Source organism: Heptranchias perlo, chromosome 14, assembly GCF_035084215.1.
Source record: "Heptranchias perlo isolate sHepPer1 chromosome 14, sHepPer1.hap1, whole genome shotgun sequence".
Taxonomy (NCBI): Eukaryota; Metazoa; Chordata; class Chondrichthyes; order Hexanchiformes; family Hexanchidae; genus Heptranchias; species Heptranchias perlo.
In genome coordinates, this window is record NC_090338.1 from 54,128,103 (window position 1) to 54,147,691 (window position 19,589).

The 19,589-nt window shown below is 39.8% G+C and overlaps 1 protein-coding gene across 2 annotated transcripts in view; it reads right to left on the reverse strand.

Annotated features, from left to right (window-relative positions):
* Positions 1 to 471: 471 nt before the first annotated feature.
* Positions 472 to 19,589, reverse strand: part of LOC137332537 (alpha-1B adrenergic receptor-like) — a 28,507-nt gene continuing 9,389 nt past the window's right edge. The window contains exon 2 of one of the 2 annotated variants that reach the window (XM_067996445.1): positions 472 to 2,871. In XM_067996445.1, the coding sequence (XP_067852546.1) occupies positions 2,300 to 2,871 (572 nt within the window). In that variant the 3' untranslated portion in view covers positions 472 to 2,299. Of the gene's footprint in view, positions 2,872 to 16,767; positions 16,839 to 19,589 lie in introns of those variants that run through there. The other variant, XM_067996446.1, reaches the window with a different exon arrangement.

The following is a 19,589-nucleotide window of genomic DNA, read 5'->3' on the forward strand; positions in this document are numbered from 1 at the left end:
AATTGCACCAGGAAATTACTATGAAAGCTACTGGACTGCTGTAAAAACCCAACTGGTTTACTGATATACTTCAGGGAAGGGAGTCTGCCCCCTTGACTCTTGCATGGTTGACTCTTAATTTTCTCAGGGGATCCAGGGTTGTGCAATAAATATTACCTTGCAGTGTTGCTTAATTTTGTTTTAGAAGTCATATTTTCAGAGCCAGTGAGGGGTTGTTTTTATGCTAGTTCAGCACTTAATAATGAGTTGTTGAACTTCTGTCATTTTTGTAAATTAGTAAATTTCCATCAGTAATACATGTAACAAGCATAAAGCTTCTTAATTACCTGTAGTACACAGAGACCATTGATGAGATGGTTTTAAATTTGTGAAATTGACTTTAAATTAACATGCCAGTACTACAAATATGAAATTTTGAACTTTAACCATGTTATTTGCTGTAGTAATCATGCTTACTTTCACAATAAAAAGAAAAGAAAGACTTGCATTTATATAGCGCCTTTCACAATCTCAAGACATCCCAAAGCGCTTTACGGCCAATGAAATACTTTTGAAATGTGGTCACTGTTGTAATATAGGAAACGCAGCAGCCAATTTATGCACAGCAAGGTCCCACAAATTTTTTGATTGAGTTTTTTGTTCTGATTCTAAATATCTTCAGTTGTGTGATGTAAATTAAAAATTTATTCCAGTAACAGTGTAGGATCCGAAATGGGTCGCAAAGCATCTTTCTTTCAATAAAGTTATCAAAATCCTGTTTTAAAAAATGTTTTTCCTGACCTGCTGCTGTAACCAGGTTTCATAAGAAGAAAAAAAGTCAGATTAGATGTAATACATTCATTCATACGTCTTCATGGCCCCATTGACCGCTGGCTTCCAGACCTCCTAATAGGTATATAGTCAGTAACTTCTCATATCCCTTTACACACTGGATTCTTTTTATTAATTATCCAGCTCATAAGCGTTGTAGCTAAAGCTGGCAGCCAGTGTAAAAGTATCCAGTCCATGAGAAGCTGTTTACGCATCTTGAAAGAATTTGACTACAAATCAAAACCAGTTTTTTTAACGCTGTAATTTATCAGTGACGCATATGTAACATTTTGTGTTCCTTACCTTCACAAGGACATTGGCATATTGAAGGCAGCCTATTTGGCTCCTGTCAAAAAGCCCTCAATATCATTCCCTTCCCCAGCGGCTCACTCAAACTGAACCTGGTGGTGTGCAACCTCTGTTTGACTTGAGCTAAGCTTCAAATCTTGTATCTTATCCATCACCAGGACCCCTTATTTCCACATCCACAGCATTGCCTGTCTTCATCCTTATGCCACTGCCACTGAAACCTTCATCCGGGCCATTGTCACCTCAATATTGGCCTTCTGCAATTCTCTCCTACTGGCCCCGAGTTCCATCCAAATAGGAATATAGGAACAGGAGTAGGCCATTTAGCCCCTCAAGCCTGTTCTGCCACTCAATGAGATCATGGTTGATCTGTAATCTAACTCAATATACCCGCCTTAGTCCCTTAATACCTTTGGCGAACAAAAATCTATCAATCTCAGATTTAAAATTAACAATTGAGCTAGCTTCAACTGCTGTTTGCGGAAGAAAGTTCCAAACTTCTACCACCTTTTATGTGTAGATGTGTTTCCTAACTTCACTCCTGAAAGTCCTGGCTCTAATTTTTAGACTAAGTCCCCTAGTCCTAGACTGCCCAACCAGCAGGAATAGTTTTTCTCTATCTACCCTATCAGGATGGCCTCCTTCTGTGCTGTAAGATTCTATAATTCTACAATACAAAGTGCTGCTCCTTGAGAAATTCAAACTGATTTGGTGGGCGGAGGGATCGTGAAAATGAAACAGGCCATTCTACTTCATGGTAAAATACCATCCTGCTACTTTAAAAAGTAGAACACTTTTTAGTCACTCGCTCTACAAAAGTCTTTGTTTCATCCCAATTCTAAAAAAGCGTCCATAATTATTTTATGTGAGACACTGTTTTATTTAACATGGACTGAAACAGTTCTCAAATCACTGACCCTTTAAATGCAAACAAAACATTTAGTTGAAATGGGAACTGTACGTTGTAGGCAGTGGATGTCTTCCTGAGGATATGAGGTTTTCATAGTATCATAATATACATCTGCAACAATAAATTATTACACATACAGAAATGAGAGTAAAACATTTATATAGCAATTATAATACTCCGTGCACTTATATTTTTGTAAACAATATAGCATACACCAACAAAGCATTTTCACAACAACAAGTCTTTACAAATGGAAGTCTTGGTTCTTGTTTAAATATTTGTTTCTGGTACATTATGAGTCGTTTTAATATGAACATTCTGTTGAAATTCCTCAGACGTTGCTTGACGTCCAAAAGTCGTGGTTCTCTTTGTACGGATGGTTGAACTAGTACAGATTCCGCATCCTCCGTTGATGATCTTCCTGGGAAACTCGCATTTTTCTTTTGGTCCATTGGCCTGGAAGGAAGAGCGGCGAAAGGAAGGGAACTGCCTCCAGCCCTGCAGGCGGCACATTTCCATGCTCTGTGACCTACTGTCGCTGGAACAGGGATTGGGACTCAATGACGACCTTCTGTCTTTGCCGTTGAAAATAACGGAGCCGCCATCCACCGAGTCTTTTCTCTGCTGATCGAGAGAATTGATTTTCCAGTTGTAATTGTAAACCCGCCAGACCGGTCGCTTTCTGCGGTGACACTGGCATTTCAGAATCCGGATAAAAGCTCTTTTAAATTCTTTACTGGAGCAAGAGTAAATAATGGGGTTTAAGCAACTGTTAGAGTAACCCAGCCAAAATATTACTTTGAAGACAGTTTCTGTTGGTCTCAAAGAGGGAAAGAATGAACCTGCAAAGGAAAAAGTTCATAGAACGTTACATTCACAAATATATAACTGTTATTTGTAAATAAACAGATTATTTAAGATTAATCAGGACATTAGGCCAGGAATACAGCTGAGCTGCAGATGCAGCGAGTGTGGGAGTAGGAGTGAAATTTTCGCTAAGCTGATTGATATTTAGAGTATAGTGGCGTACCCCCTTTCAGTCTAATGCTAATAACTTGCTTTTTAAAAATATGGTGCATATTTTCGTGAAATCTATGAACTTTATTCACGTTTGGCTCCCATTTAGTGAAAGAGCCTAAAGTTTTCACTTTTTGTGCTTTGTTGGGGTGGAACTTGCAAATCTCTTTGTAAATGTATCAACTCAAAATGCATTGAAAACTCATATCAGACTTTGTCAACGGGGAGACTCATTTTAAAAGACCTGTTACGCTTGTAGGTGGTACTGCGACGTGCATTTACAGTCTTAAATACCTGTCACAGTAATTGTAGGTGCAAAGCCCATCACTGGTATTATGTTTTGGGCCGGAGAGTCATCTTGCAATTCCACAGCAAAGCCACTGGGTGTCAGCGGTGAAATGTGATTGTGATTAACACGGCATCAACATGTGGCTGAAAGATAATAATTTCATGCAAAATTAAACTGAAATCTAAATAAGTGTTATTGAAATGGGTCTCAGTTCTGTTAGAATTATAAAATAAACTACTAATCAGCTTAGTGAAAATTTCACTTCAACTCCTGCACTCGCTGCATCTGCAGCACAGCTGTATTCCTGGCCCAATGTCCTGATCTGGCCGACTCATTTTCCCAGAGCCCAAGGAATGGTTTGCTGTGGACACTATTGATTGAGGTTCCCCCTCCCTCCACCATAAGATGTTTTCGGCCACGATTTTCCGACCCCATAACAGTTTGGAGTTTCCTCTCCCACCCCTCATGTGAGATCTCGGTATATACTCACCACCAACCCACCTAGCTGTTCCCCTGTTAGCGGCCGCTGTACAACCTGAAATTGATATCTAGCTCCGTCCCCATGAAAATGTAACCCAGGAGCCTAACGATCAGACGCTTCCTGATGTTCATGTATTCATTACTTTGGTCACCACACATTCTCGTGGATTCTGGTTCCCCCACCCTTGAGATGGAAATCATGGCCTGGGAGAGCGAAGGTGAGGTTACTACCTCTCTCTGTTGAGCTGATAATCCTGCCTTGGAAGAAGAAAGGCTAGCTCTCCAGAGTGTCCTCCCTTCCCCTGCCCACTGTCAGGGTTTGCTGCTCCCTCCCTCTCTACTGAGATGGCTCCCTTGCCTTTCATCCTCCCACCTCACCCACATTTCTTCTCCTCCACCACCTCTTCCTCCACGTTCCCCTACTCTCCTCACCTCCTGTCTCTTGCTTTCCCCTCTCCCCATCTTTCCTCCTCTGTACCTCCCCATTTTCCCTTTCCCCCCTCCCCTTCTTTCTCTTCACCTCCACTCTATCTTTCCTCCACCCTTCCCTCCTCACATCTGCATCCTCTCCCTGGATCACCTAGTTATCCTCCTGTTCTCTAACCCTGCTTGACCTGAATACTGCATTTGGTCTTAACTCCAGGAGATGGTGTCTTTTAGCTGTGTTTGTTGTAACAGGTCAAAATGATGGGCAAAGCTGGGTGACTAATGCCAGTGTATCACTAAGGCTGGGAAAAATGAATAGCAAACCCTACAATGTTACCTGTTAAAAGTAATTCAAGAAGGCATTACCATGACACTTTAGCCATCACCTCTAGGCAAAATCATTATCAACAGGAAATAAATGTGACCAACAGAATGTCTCAATAATTTTATATATATCTATATAATATATTATGAACAGTTCATCAGCACACCGGATGTCACACACTATCTAATCCAACATTTCTGTATCATAGTTAATGCTGGAGCCAGAATGTAGCTTCTTAATTGGCTTTCCCATGAACAAAGCCATGATTCTAATTTGCACACTTATCTGTAATTGATCTGAGCATTCATTTCAAGAATGCAGAGCAATTCTACATTACGACAAAAACCTACCCATTAGCAGCAGAATAATACATTATGGTATACACGGTGTAATATTCCTGTCCTTATAAAGCAGTGCATCTTCTGATTTATTATGAGCAATTCCATGGGAGGAGTGAGCCTTTGGCTTAGCAGTAGCATCCCCACCTCTGAGCCTCACTCCAGGCAGCCCTAGCGAGTGGAGACTAGAATGTGGTCTCTAAATACTGGGTTTACATTCAGCAACGGTACTTGTGTCTGGTGTGGGTGCTCCTGCTCCCCCATCTCCCTGTCGTAAAGGGTAGGTGACGCTGTTTAGTCTTGGTTGCAACCCTTCTAGAATAAGGTGCTCCAAACATTTAAAAAAATGAAGACGGCATCGGGAAGCCACCTCAGCTGCTCTTCCCTAGTAAGTGGCTCAAGATTCTCATGTGTGGGACTGGAGTTAGGACCTGCCTTAGAGCAGAACACAACGTCCGGTTGGATGGACATTATGGGGGATCTGGGGTATGGGAGATCTGTATGTGTATATATAAGTTTTCAGACATGTCTATTATACTTCAGGATCACACCTTGTTACACACGCAAATTTTTGTGTCACAGTTTAAAAAGTATAAAAAAAGAGAAAGAAAGCCAGTTGTCAGTAATTTCTTGCTGGTTTCTTTTGGCCACATGGAGACGATTGGATTTACAAGCACCTGCCAATCTACACAGAAACATTCAGGGCAATTAGCCTCTAATTGACCTCAGGGTGTGCCCAACAGCAATTACCCTCTAATTGATCTGAGGATATATCTGTTCACAGTAAATACAGAGAATTACATAGAATTTACAGCACAGAAACAGGCCATTCGGCCTAATATGTACATGCCGGTGTTTATACTCCACACGAGCCTCCTCCCTCCCTATTTCATCTAACCCTATCAGCATATCCTTCTATTCCTTTTTCCCTCATGTGTTTATCTGGCTTCCCCTTAAATGCATCTATGTTAGTCACCTCAACTACTCCTTGTGGTAGCAAGTTCCATATTTTAACCAGTAGACCTGTAGCATTAAAGGGACATGCCAATTACATACAGCTACACCTTAGCAGCAGAATAATACATTGTGCATAACATGGTATAATGCTCCTGACCTTATAAAATAGCGTATCATCTGACAATTTGAAATCTGCTAGTGTATATAAAAAATTGTTTCTATGTAACTAAGGTGGGATATGCAAAATAACTCACCCAATGATATGGGAAATATAACTCGGGAGCCTAAGGATTACATATTTCATGATGTTCATAAATTCATTGCTTTCCACATCCCACCACACTGTTAGATCTGTGCTGCAGGTTGTGGTCCAATAATAAAATCAAAGAATTTCCATTGAGTAATTCTGGCACTTGATGTATGAAGTCATGTGATGGCATCAGTGTTAATATAACCCATTGACTTTCATGCTGCACATGCAATACTAAAACAGGACTTAGCAAAATATGTAGTGCCTCTGATGCCCCTCTCCTCTGCCTTATGGACCACTACATGTGGAGCTAAATAAACCACAATTGATGCTGACATTTACACTGTACATTGGTTTTGATGAAATATGCTGAAGTATATAAGGTTTGTGTGAAGCCCACTGATTTGTCCTTGAAGGCTATTGGTTTACAATAAAGGTTCAGTGTTATGCCAACAGCTGGTTGGAGTATTCTGCTGGAATGTGGAGCGGCTGTTTATAGTAACAATGGGCCAGAAATCACACAGATCGATGAGGCAACGCTCATCGCAGCTCCTGCGAATTTAATAACAAAAATACTTACTGCGGCGTCTGTGACGTCCAATTGTTTAAATTTGAACTTTAAACAAATTGTGCGCTATCAACCCAGCCTCTGAGCAGCGTGAGTTGCCGTGCGGCTGGAAATGTCTGTGAGGAGAAGACACTCCCACAAAATCTGCTCAGGCAAGCAGACTTCATTCATTGAAAGTAAGTATTCTGGGTGTCATTATAAACAATTTTTTAAATAAAAAGTCAAAGAAATAATTGAATTAAATTAAAGAAACAGAAAAGAAAAGAAAAGTAAAAAAAAATAAAATTTTAAAAACTTTTAAAAATAAAATATTATTTTATAAAATTAATAAAAAGAGTAATATGAGACCCCACATTTTTAAAAGTTAAATTTTAGTTGTTTGGCAGTCATTAAGACTTACTGCGCTTTTAAAACTAGCTTAGACATGGTATTTTTAAGCATACCTTTTTAATGGCGATATTAGTTACTTTCCAGCTGGGCAGATAAGCAAGTTGGAGCTGTTTCAATGATTTCTCTGATTGCAGTGTGCAATGTCCCTTTAATTCGAAGCTGTCATATTCCCAGCGAACCACTAGAAGCAAGCTCACGATTTTCGCATTTTACTGCGCGTGTGCAAACACGGGAACTTGCTCCTTCAATTCACCACTAAAAACTGAGAGCGCTGTTGTGCTCCTCCTTTGCTTTGGGAGCAATTTCTGGCCCAATGTATCCAAATAATATCATAGACAATAGTAGAAACAAAAGCAGATAGCCCACTGCAAGAGAACAATGGAAACTATTGAGTAACAGAGTTATAATTTATGCTTTTTACCCAATTTAAATGCGAGAAGGAAATCAGATATTTGAAGATAATACATCCAAAAATTGAGGGAATAATAATCAAATCTTCTATCATGATTAATTAGTGAACAACCATAATTCACAGGCCTTCCTCTGTTTGACTCAAAACACGACCACATCTAGTACTGTAATAACAAATTACAATATATGGTCATTTGTGGATAGACAACTAAATGATGTTACATAATTATATTGTGCTGGCCTGTTTGCTCAAAGCAAGAAAATAATTGATTCGGGTGTTCAAGCACATGTTAAACATACATAGATTTCCAGTGGACGACGTTATTGCTTTAAGGGGCTAGAGCTCTTAGTTCTTGTTGGGTTAGTGCTACCTCCTCTAGTACTGCACCCATGCTACCTACAACATTCTGGTAAAGTTATCCATTTCCACTTAAAAGCATATACTAATGTTTTTTTTTGGTGAGCACATTACATACAAAGGGAAGCTAAACAAACCATTTGTTAACTTTTGTGTTTAAAGTTATCGATAAAAGATTAAAACAATTTATATTTAAAGCTGTAGAAATGGGGAAAATATGCAACATTGTGGTTGATGAGAGCAGGAAAGCAGCAGAAAGACAATTCAGAGGCAGGGATCTGTATTGGGGGAAGGGGAAGATTTTGACGATTTTGTTTAACTAATATTCTACATTAGGATCTGTTAAATAATAGAGAGGGAATCAATAGATATCACATGACAACACTGCCCACTGGCAAAACAATACACTTCATACACTGTGTGGTCTGTGGGTGTGAGATGTGTAGGGAACATATTTTCATTGAACGAGGAAGCACTGAGCATGCTCAGCCATGAAATAACATGATTGTTTTCCTCCTTTCCAATATCATTAGTTTAGGTATACAGTTGGCAGTGATTTTGCAGTTAGGTTACTTTAAGTATTAGACTCTCCTTATTTGAAAACACAGTAACTTGTACCATAGGCAGCGCAGAGCTATTCAGATTCCGGACTCATGTACTTACTTAATGTCTTAACAACTTGAGATTTCTCAATAAAATTTAGAAAGCTGGTGTGTCAATTAGGGCTGATCTAAGCTATTGATTTTAAACTTTTTCTATAAATAAGTGCTTTGATGTTAGATTAAAACTGCAGTACCTATTTGCCACAAATTTATTTATCAACTTCAGGTCTAATTTGTCAACACAGGGAGTTCTGTGCACTTCACCTAACTTTTCTCTATCCCTTTGAGGAATAATCATAAAATCATAGAATCTTACAGCACAGAAGGAGGCCATTCAGCCCATCGTGCCTGTGTCGGCTCTTTGAAAGAGCTATCCAATTAGTCCCATTTCCCTGCTCTTTCTTCATAGCTCTGCAATTTTTTTTCTTTTGAAATATATATCCAATTCCCTTTTGAAAGTTACTATTGAATCTGCTTCCACCAACCTTTCAGGCAGTGCGATCCAGATCATAACAACTCGCTGCGTAAAAAAAATTCTCCTCATCTCCCCTCTGGTTCTTTTGCCAATTATCTTAAATCTGTGTCCTCTGGTTGTCAACCCTCCTGCAGGGGAAACAGTTTCTCTCGGTCTACTTTATCAAAATCCTTCATAATTTTGAACACCTCTATTAAATCTCCCCTTAACCTTCTCTGCTCTAAGGAAAATAATCCCAGCTTCTCTAGTCTCTCCATGTAACTTGTATTGAACCTTGGTTAGACCACTCTTGGAGTACTTTGAACAGTTCTGGTACCATATTATAAAAAGGATGTAGAGGCACAGGAGAAGGTGCAAAAAGGATTTACTAGGTTGACACCAGAACTGAGAGGTCATACCTATCAGGAAAGATTGAACAGGCTGGGACTCTTTTCTCTAGAAAAGAGAAGACTGAGGGGTGACCTAATAGAGGTCTTTAAGATTATGGAAGGATTTGATAGGGTAGGTGGAGACGATGCTTCCACTTGTGGGGGAGACCAGAACTAGGGGCCATAAATATAAGATAGTCACTAATGAATGCAATAAGGAACTCAGGAGAAACTTCTTTACCCAGAGAGTGGTTAGAATGTGGAACTCGCTACCACAAGGAGTAGCTGGGATGACTAGCAAAGATGCATTTAAGGGGAAGCTAGACAAACACATGAGGGAGAAAGGAATAGAAGGATATGGTGATAGGGTTAGATGAATTAGAGATGAAGGAGGCTCCTGTGAAGCATAAACACTGGCATGGACCTGTTGGGCCAAATGGCCTGTTTCTGTGCTGTACATTCTATGTGATTCTATGTAACTAAAGTCCCTCATTCCTGGCACCATTCTAGTAAATCTCTTTTACACCCTCTCCAAAAGCCTTGACAGCTTTCCTAAAGTATACATTTGAATTTCTGCAGCAAAATCAATAAGGTTTAGTCCATTTCAATTAATGCTGGAAATTAAGGGTGTGGGTTTCCTGAGACACAAAGTGGTGAGGCATGAATTTGTATGCTAGGTTATTAACCCATTGAATTCCCAATCTCAGTTGGACCACCCACCCCCCCCCCACTATGGTACTACACTCACTACCATTTGTTAGTCCAAAACCAGATGAGGACAAGATAGGAGCAGGGTGAATTGTGAAATCATGGCTTGAGTTATGATGTTTTCATATGATAAAACGTAGAAATAAATTAGAAAAATTGGACTTTTGATGTCCTGTTTAGAAATTTCCAGACAGCCCAATCTCAATACAAAACTTATCAGATTACAACACTAACCGATGCCAGACATCAGTTTGTAATATGGCTCCCCATAGGAACAGTGTGGAAACAGGGACAGTATTGGATAGTATTCCTTACCCAGTGCCTAGCAACTGGTTACAGAGCAGCATTCACAGTGGCCTGGGAGCAGGTCAGGCACTGGCTTCACATAGAGGGATTGGATGTGTGGGAAAGAAGGAACCTAATAAGAGGGAGAAAATAGCTAAAATATGAGCTAGGGAAGCAATTTTTTTGTATTTTATACATTCTCCTAATTCTATTTCATACCATTCATATTATCATCACACAGAAAATCCCATTTATAGGTGCTACGTGACAAGTAAAAGGTGGTTACGTTGAAAGTTGCAATTATCTTACTGTACTGATAGGGTAAAACTGCCAGTGAGAGGCTTAACGTAACAACATTTAAATATGGGTATAATGAAGTTGATCTTTTGATAGTTTTCCTTAGAGTCCTGCAGCAAAGTATCAATGTGACTGAGTGGTACCACTCTTGCCTGTGGATCAGATGGGTCATGGTTTCAAGCCCCACTCCAAGACTTGAGCATATAATCTAGACTGACTCTTCAGTGCAGTACTAAGGGAGTGCTTCCCTCCATAAACATGCCAATTCTACAGACCCTTCTTTGTGACCAACAACCCACAAAGCTCCCATTCATGACAACTAATGAAAGCAACTTCCACACATTTCCAAGAAGAGCAGCTGAAATTTCAATGCCACCATCATTTTTTCCAAATGTATTAGTTCACTTTTTCTATGTTGACTGTGTCTGCCACCCATTCTGCTAGACTATCTATGTCCTCATACAGTTTACACAGTCCTTATCAGAATTTGCTACGGCCTCCAATTTGGTGTCATCAGCAAATTTCAATATTGTTCCCTCAATTTCTAAGTCCAGATAATTTATGTATGTACAACAACAACTTGCATTTATATAGTGCCTTTAATATAGTAAAACGTCCCAGGGAGCTTCACCGGAGCGTTATCAAACAAAATTTGATACCGAGCTACATAAGGAGATATTAGGACAGGTGACCAAAAGCTTAAAGGAGGAGAGAGGTAGGGAGCAATGCTCCCTCTCATTTTTTTCGGCCATGTGTGGAATGAATTTGGGCTTGTGCACCGATATAAAGATTGTGTGCGCCACAGTTAAAGTAAGATCACAACTTTGAATAGAACATATTTTTAGAAAATATTATTCAGGGAAGATAACAAACAGAACAAAAGTACAAAATAATGGATAATTGTAACAATTTAATGTTATATTGGCCGATAAATTTATATAATTTATGAAATGGATTTCTTAAGTTGCACTAGGATTGAGCAGACCAGTCGTTATATTTTATTAAAAATTATCTGATGGGAACGATTCGAATCAGTTATCGTTGAATCAGCTTAATGACTCTGATCCAAACAAAAATAAATTATGTGCAATCAGAATTTTAAAATTAAGTCATTCTCAGCAGGGTTTAAAAAATTATTGCATTACAATTGTACATCTTGCAGATCTCATTAGTTTTGGCTGCCTCTATGTAAGGAAGGGAGCAGTTTGGTCATGGTCTGTGATTGGGTGAGGATGCCTGGTCTCTGATTAGGTGGACAGATCCGGTCTGTGGTTGGCCACTGACAAACGCATCGGTTTCGCCAATCGGTTTACATTTTACTTCCTGGCCTGGTTTCCACGCAGCCAATCAGCTGCTCGCTGACTGCATTTCCTAGCAATGTGGTAAACAATGCAGCGGCTGGGGCCGGAGCCATGGGATTGGACGATCGGACCTCTGGACACTTAGACATTCCCCAGCACCAGAGGCAGAGCAGCCCACCTGGGGCTGGAGCACTGGGGACTGGGGAGCCAGAGCTGGAGAAGAACCTGGGGTCCGGGCACTGGTCAGTGTGAGAGAGGGGCTTGGGACTGGTCAGTGTGAGAGAGGGGCCTGGGACTGGTCAGTGTGAGAGAGGGGCAGAGTGCACTGGTTTGGGACGTGGATGGAATGTTTAAGTGCGTGGCACACAACAGGCCGCTGCGCGGCCGCGCACGCGTGCAGCTTAGAGGGAACAGTGGTAGAGAGGCGGAGAGGTTTAGGGATGGAATTCTAGAGCTCAGGGCCTAGGCAGCTGAAGGCATGGCTGCCAGTGGTGGAGCGATTAAAATCGGGGAAGCGTAAGAGGCCAGAATTAGAGGAGCGCAGAGATCTCGGACGGTTGTAGGGCTGGAGGAGGTTACAGAGATATGGAGGGTCGAGGCCATGGAGGGATGTGAAAACAAGGATGAGAATTTTAAAATCAAGGCATTCCCAGATCGGGAACCAATGTAGGTCAGCGAGCACAGAGGTGATGGGTGAACGGGACTTGGTGCGAGTTAGATAGGGGCACCAGAGATTTGGATAAGCTCAAGTTCATGGAGGGTGGAAGATGAGAGGCCAGCCAGGAGAGCATTGGAATAGTCCAGTCTATAGATAACAAAGGCATGGATGAGGATTTCAGCAGCGGATGAGCTGAGGCAGCAGCAGAGACGGGCGATGTTACAGAGGTAGAAGTAGGCAGTCTTGGTGATGGAATGGATATGTGGTCAGCAGCTCATCTCAGGGTCAAACAGGATGCCAAGGTTACGAACCATCTGGTTCAGCCTCAGACAGTGGTCAGGGAGAGGGATGGAGTCGGTGGCTAGGGAACGGAGTTCGTGGCGAGGACCAAAGAGAATGGCTTCGGTCTTCCCAATTTTTAGTTGGAACAAATTTTTCCTCTTCTCAGACAAGCAGTGTAATAAATGAGAGACAATGGAGGGGTCAAGAGAGGTGGTGGTGAGGTAGAGCTGGGTGACGTCAGTGTACATGTGGGACCTGACGTCATGTTTTCGGATGATGTTGCCAAGGGGCAGCATGTAAATAAGAGCATCCTCAACAAAAACCCCTGTGCAAAGCCACTTATGTCTTTTCAATCTGAGAAACATTCTTTTACCCTTATCCTTTGCTTTCTGCCCTCCACCCACTTCTTTATGCATGTGACTATACTTCCCTTAGTTCCATGTGCCGTTATCTTTGCCATAAGTTTCATTTGTAGTAACTCATCAAATGATGTTTGAAAATACATATAAACACATCCATTGATTCCCTACCTGATACCATTGTGGAAGTACCATAATCACAAGGATTGCAGAAGTTCAAGAAGAAGGCCCATCATCACCTACTCAGGAAAACTAGAGATGGGCAATAAATGCAGCATTGTCCACATTCCAAGAACAAAAAAATGATTTCCTTTATCAATCCCCTCTTGCTATTTCTTCAAAACATCCTATGAGCTAGAAATTTGTATGGGCCCTTAAGTTGGAGTAACTTTTTTGGTAACATTTGTTTTTGAATAATAACCTCCGCTAACTATTTTACATCCACCTCTGAAGGCTCGACTATCCCAACGTCCATCTCCTTTGTGAAGACTGAGGTGAAGTATTCAGTCTCCACTACAAGTATGCCTTCTTCATCTCTTAGTGCTCCAATGCTTCTCTTGACTATCCTCTGACTATTAATGTGCCAATAGGAAGACTTTTTATTACTCTTGATGCTTTTTGTTAATTTTCCCTCATCCTCCCTCTTAGACCTTCTACGGTCCCTTTCTGTAACCTTCCCACATTCTTTATATTTGTCCTGCCTTTCATATTTTTAACTTCCCTATGAGAACTAAATGGTTCTTTTTCTGGTTGAAAATTTGATCTAACCTTCCTATTCATCCAGCTTTTGATACTCATCCTTTTCCTTACTAGAACGTATTTGATTTGTATCATTTTTATCTATTAAAATATTTTCCAGTGGGCACTTACAACTTCATTTGGCAATTATTCCTTTTATTTAATCCGGTCAAAGTCTTTTTTAATCGTCCCATAATTTGTTTCTTTGCCCCCATTGAGGTACCCTTGCCCTTGACTTCTCTCTTTCTTTTTCTATTCTTACACAGAACCTATATTATGGTCACCATTTTTTAAATGTTCCCCTACTTTCAAGTTACCTGCTTGCTCCTCTTCATTACATAGAACCAAGTCAAGCAGTGTTTCCTTCCTTGTTGGATTTGACTGAGAAAACAGCCCTGAACACGATGCAAAAAAACCCCTCTCCTTTCTCACCACAAACATTTTCCCTATCCCAATCGATTTTTGGGTAATTAAAATAGGCAGAGGAGGGAGTCCATTGTAGGTGTGGGTGGCAAGAAACCTGCTAATACAGCAGAATGTACCATGTGGAAGTAAGTGGCTATGGCTGTCAATGCCACCTACCTAACTCCCAGGAGCCACCCCACCCAAAACAATGCAGAAGGAAGTTTAAGGACCTGACAAGGCCAGCGAAAGGTAAAACTGCTAACTGTCAAAAATGTTTATTTTCTACTTCTGAAATAATTGACCAATAGTCACCCTAAAAGTTCAGCCACACCCAACAGGTCTCACCTCAAGCACAAACTGAACTATAGTTACTCATTCACATTCCAATTATATAGCAATAGCATAGTGCCACACATACACAGCTGTTAAAACCTCACCTTCCCTGTGAGAGCTCTAACAGCACGTATGATAACTCCGCAATAACTGAGAAACTAAACCAAGTATAAAAAAAGAATTAGGCTCTGTTACTGACAGTAAGATGCATTCTTTTCTCATGTGGAAAAAAAATGCTCACAGTACAAGAGAATGTCAGGCAACAGGTGGAACAGCAGTAGACCCAGCAGATGAAAGAGGCAATCAAGATCCTGGGCACTCATTCAACAAATAACGTAAGGGACGGAGAAGTGGTGGATCTGCACTCACAGTGGGTATGTACTTGTATTCAGTTATCATAAAAATTGATTTTCTCTTTTTTGAAGCAAATACTCTGAGGAAACTCTTACATAAGCTGAACTGTAAATTAAACATGGACAGCAGAAACTCATTGCAAGCCTGATTTTTTTGCTGTCAACAGAAACAAAAAGATGGAAAGAAGCTAAAGAAATAGAAAAAGAACAGATGCCAGGACTGTCTATTTTTGGGCACAGACAGCACCCTATCACTTGCATAGGGCAGCCCAGACAGATTCACTCAGGGTGATCTAGAAAGTCTAGATGAAGAAATTACAGCGAGTCCGGCACAATGCACAAGAAGGCCAAAGAATGAGGTAGTGGAAGTGGAGAATGATGTTACAGCGTGGAGGCTTAGGGCCCGTCAGCCCCTGGCTATTCAGCATTTGGATGCTGAAATCAGGGCTTCTGTAAAGACAAACAAATGCTTGCAGAGCATCAGGCAGGTAAAGGCACTGCAAAGGCTCTCAGACGATGTGCAACAGATGGCAAAGTCCAATGCCATCCTTTGTGGCACCATCAGAGAGGGGTTTTCAACAACCTAGTGCTGGAAAGAGGAGCAACTGCAGGAATATCTACAAAATGGTTCACAAAATGGTTTGGGTTCACAGTAGGGGCTCATATGCCTCAAATGAGATCTATTGCTTCCAGCGCTGGTAGAAAACCCAATGAATTAATAAAAATGAATGTCACACTCAGTCATTTGTCTTGCTTCTGCATTAATATTTAATGAACTAAGTTGCCCTGGCAAATAGGGCATTAATTACTTACCGATGCAAAAATGGATAGCAAATAGACTGACCTGGAAGAAGTCACTAGTTACCCATTGGAATGATCTGGTGGCAAGAAAATTAATCACTTGTGCCTTTCTCAGCCACAGTAAGTGCTGTCTAAAGTAAATATTCAAATTTAGGATGGGTGACATCATCCCATTCTAAATCTGTCATTTTTGCACAGCTGCAATAGTTGGAGAGCGGGCATTTCTTCATCTCACCCTCAGTTCTGGTGGAATTTATGGCAGAGCATAAATGGGAGGAAACTGGAAGATCAAGGTTCTATCCCAAGTTCCAGACCTATCTGATTGATCTGTTGGGTTTCCGCCCACTCATTTGATTAGAATATCAGGCCCATAGAAATCACCACTTCAAAGACTTGTGAAACAATACATAGAAATTGATTACAACCACAGCTAAATAATTAATTGTAGCCATGATGTGGAGATGCCGGTGATGGACTGGGGTTGACAATTGTAAACAATTTTACAACACCAAGTTATAGTCCAACGATTTTTATTTGAAATCTACAAGCTTTCGGAGGCTTCCTGAGGAAGGAGGAAGCCTCCGAAAGCTTGTAGATTTCAAATAAAAATCGTTGGACTATAACTTGGTGTTGTAAAATTGTTTACAAAAGAATTAATTGTCAGTGCTCCACTGATAGCTTGTTGGGTAACTACGTTGCTTAATGTCGAACTGAGCCATACAGAACAAAGGGTCTCAGGTGCAAACCCCCAGTCTGCCGAGTTAACTGATCTCAACAAGGATAGCAGTACAAGTCCATGGACAAGGGAGGTAGCCTATTCCTTGATGTTATCCAGTGACCCATTCTAGAAAGTGCAACATCTGGTGGGGACAGGCTCAGCAATGATGTGCCAATGGTCAGATTACCTACCAACACTTACTGTCAAGGCTCACACATGAAGCATGGTCACTTGAGTGAGGTACAAAAATGCAGCCCGCACTCATAGCATCATACCCCGGCGTAAATCAGTCCCTTCAGAAGAGGAGGGGAGAAAAACTGCAGAAGAGAAAAAAAATCTAGAACAGTGAAAAGTTTGCAACAAAGGCAGTGAAGATTAATAAAAAATCCCATGCAAAAGACAAGCAATATGCACACTAACAGCTCCATTGGACAATTGAGTATTTATCTGACACCTTGCAGCTAGAATTTAATTGTGTAATGCTGTATGTGTCAGTGAAAAATATAATCTGCTGAACTCAATTAGTGGTAACAATCAATTAGTGGTAACAGCAGAGTCTAGGTTATTTAATGTTTCAGGCAACAGCTAAAACTTCCATTTACTACGCTGAGTGCAGTACAATTCCAAGCTCACACTGGTCTACAATTCCAATAAAGAACATTCACATTGTGCCCTGGAATTACAATGATTTACATTGATTCATTAACAAATGCTTTTAGTTTCAATAATAAATATTCACGCATGCGGTTGTAACTATGGTGATGGTTGGTTCCAGCCGTACACATTCAGACCACCATGTACTGGTCTAGAGCTCCAGTTGTACAAATTCATACACTCTACCTACAGTTACAGTAGAACACACACATTGATGCATACTGGTCTATAATCAGTAATATATACTCACATGTACACACTGTCAGACATTACTACAGTTAACACAACATATTAACACAAACTGTAATGTACATTTATGCACACAGATACTGTTCTATAGTTACAGTAAACACATTAACAAAGGCACATATTTGTCTATAGTTACAGTAATACATAATCATATACTGACATACCGTTCTACAGTTACAGGAGCACATATATGCTGTAACATAGTTACAGTAATATAATTATAAACTGGTCTAAAGTTACAGTAGTATACATTTGCATAATCAGACTTGCACATTTTTCTGGAGATCACACACTAATGCAATTAATGCTTTGTAGTACCACTATTATATATTTAAAACAATGTTGTTCTATAGTTACAAGAATCCACATTCACACCAACAGTTATACTGCTCTATGGTTAGAAACAGAGTATACTGGATTTCTAATCAATAAATCTTGCTGCTGATCTTGTACATTTAAGCAATGTACGAGAGAACAGTATCACTGCAAGGTACAAAGTATTTTGCAAGATATAATAGTTAAGATTTAATGCCAAAAGGAAATTATTTTAGCAACAACTATAAAATTGGGAATTCTGTAGATGTATTTTTCTTGATATTTAGAACTTAGTTTATTATTTCACATAATCACACACATTGTTCTATAACTAAAGTATCACACAGAGAAATTTACAGTTGCAGCATCACACATACATTGCTCTATAGCAACAGTAATATACATTAACAGACACAACTCTACTGTTACACACACTACTCGATAGCTACAGTAATGCATAATCATAGACACACTCTGTTCCATATTTACAGCAACACATGCAATATTCTACATTACAGTAATACACATGCATTGCATTAAAGTGACAGTAATGATACATTGACAGACACAACTCTACAGCTATGGTAATACATACACTACTGATATAGTCACACAAACTGCTCTATTGCTAAACTGATTTATCACAGTTTAACTACAATTACTGTAATTCACACACTGCTGTTTACATTCACACATACAGTTACAACAATACATGCTGCTCTATACATACTTTAATACACACTGCTCTATAGTGGCAATAACGTATATCACAGGCACAGCTCTACAGTATATTGGTACAAATACTGCTCTATAGTTACATTAATACATAATCACAGATATACACGTTCCACATTTATAGTAACACATACACATGCATAACTCTACATTACACTAATACACATAAGTTGCTCTATAGATAGTAATATATATTAACAGACAACTTTGCAGTTACAATAATACACACACATATATATTCATACACACTTCTGTACAATTACAATTGTAAACAATTTTACAACACCAAGTTATAGTCCAGCAATTTTATTTTAAATTCACAAGCTTTCGGAGATTTTCTCCTTCCTCAGGCAAATGTTTCCTGAGGAAGGAGAAAATCTCCGAAAGCTTGTGAATTTAAAATAAAATTGCTGGACTATAACTTGGTGTTGTAAAATTGTTTACAATTGTCAACCCCAGTCCATCACTGGCATCTCCACATCATGACTGTACAATTACAGTAATACACACTACTGTATAGTGACAGTAATGTATATTGACAGACACTACTCTATAGTTACAGAAATGTATGCAATGCTCTATCGTTATATTAATATATATTCATAGACATAGCTCTACAATGACACAAATTGCTTTACAGTTATATGTTTGCACACATCGTGAAATAGTAAATGTGTTTACGATGATTCCTTCTCTTGAGTATTCATAGGCAAATAGTAAATGTTTTGTTTTAAAACATGCCCATAATTTTGATAGAAATACTGAATGATGGAAATCTTCAACTCATTTACAGTATTGCTATGCACGCTGGCCAGAGGAATTCTTACTGTATCGTGATTCATTGTGGTGATGTGCGTTCTTGCACATCTCTATTCATGACACTATGGGTAAATGAGGGCATTTGGCAAACCACCCGTTAACCTGTCATCTGGGATTACTGATACTGCATTGTCTCTTTTTCCAATGGATGCATGAAATAATTTACAAATATTCAGCTTGTATTACAACTGTTCCTGCTACCTAACTCCAAGATACAATTAACTTTCCAGTGACGTATATTTGGATAGGAAAATGTCAGGCTGATTATTAGCTCTAGTTCCGTGAATGCTCATCTT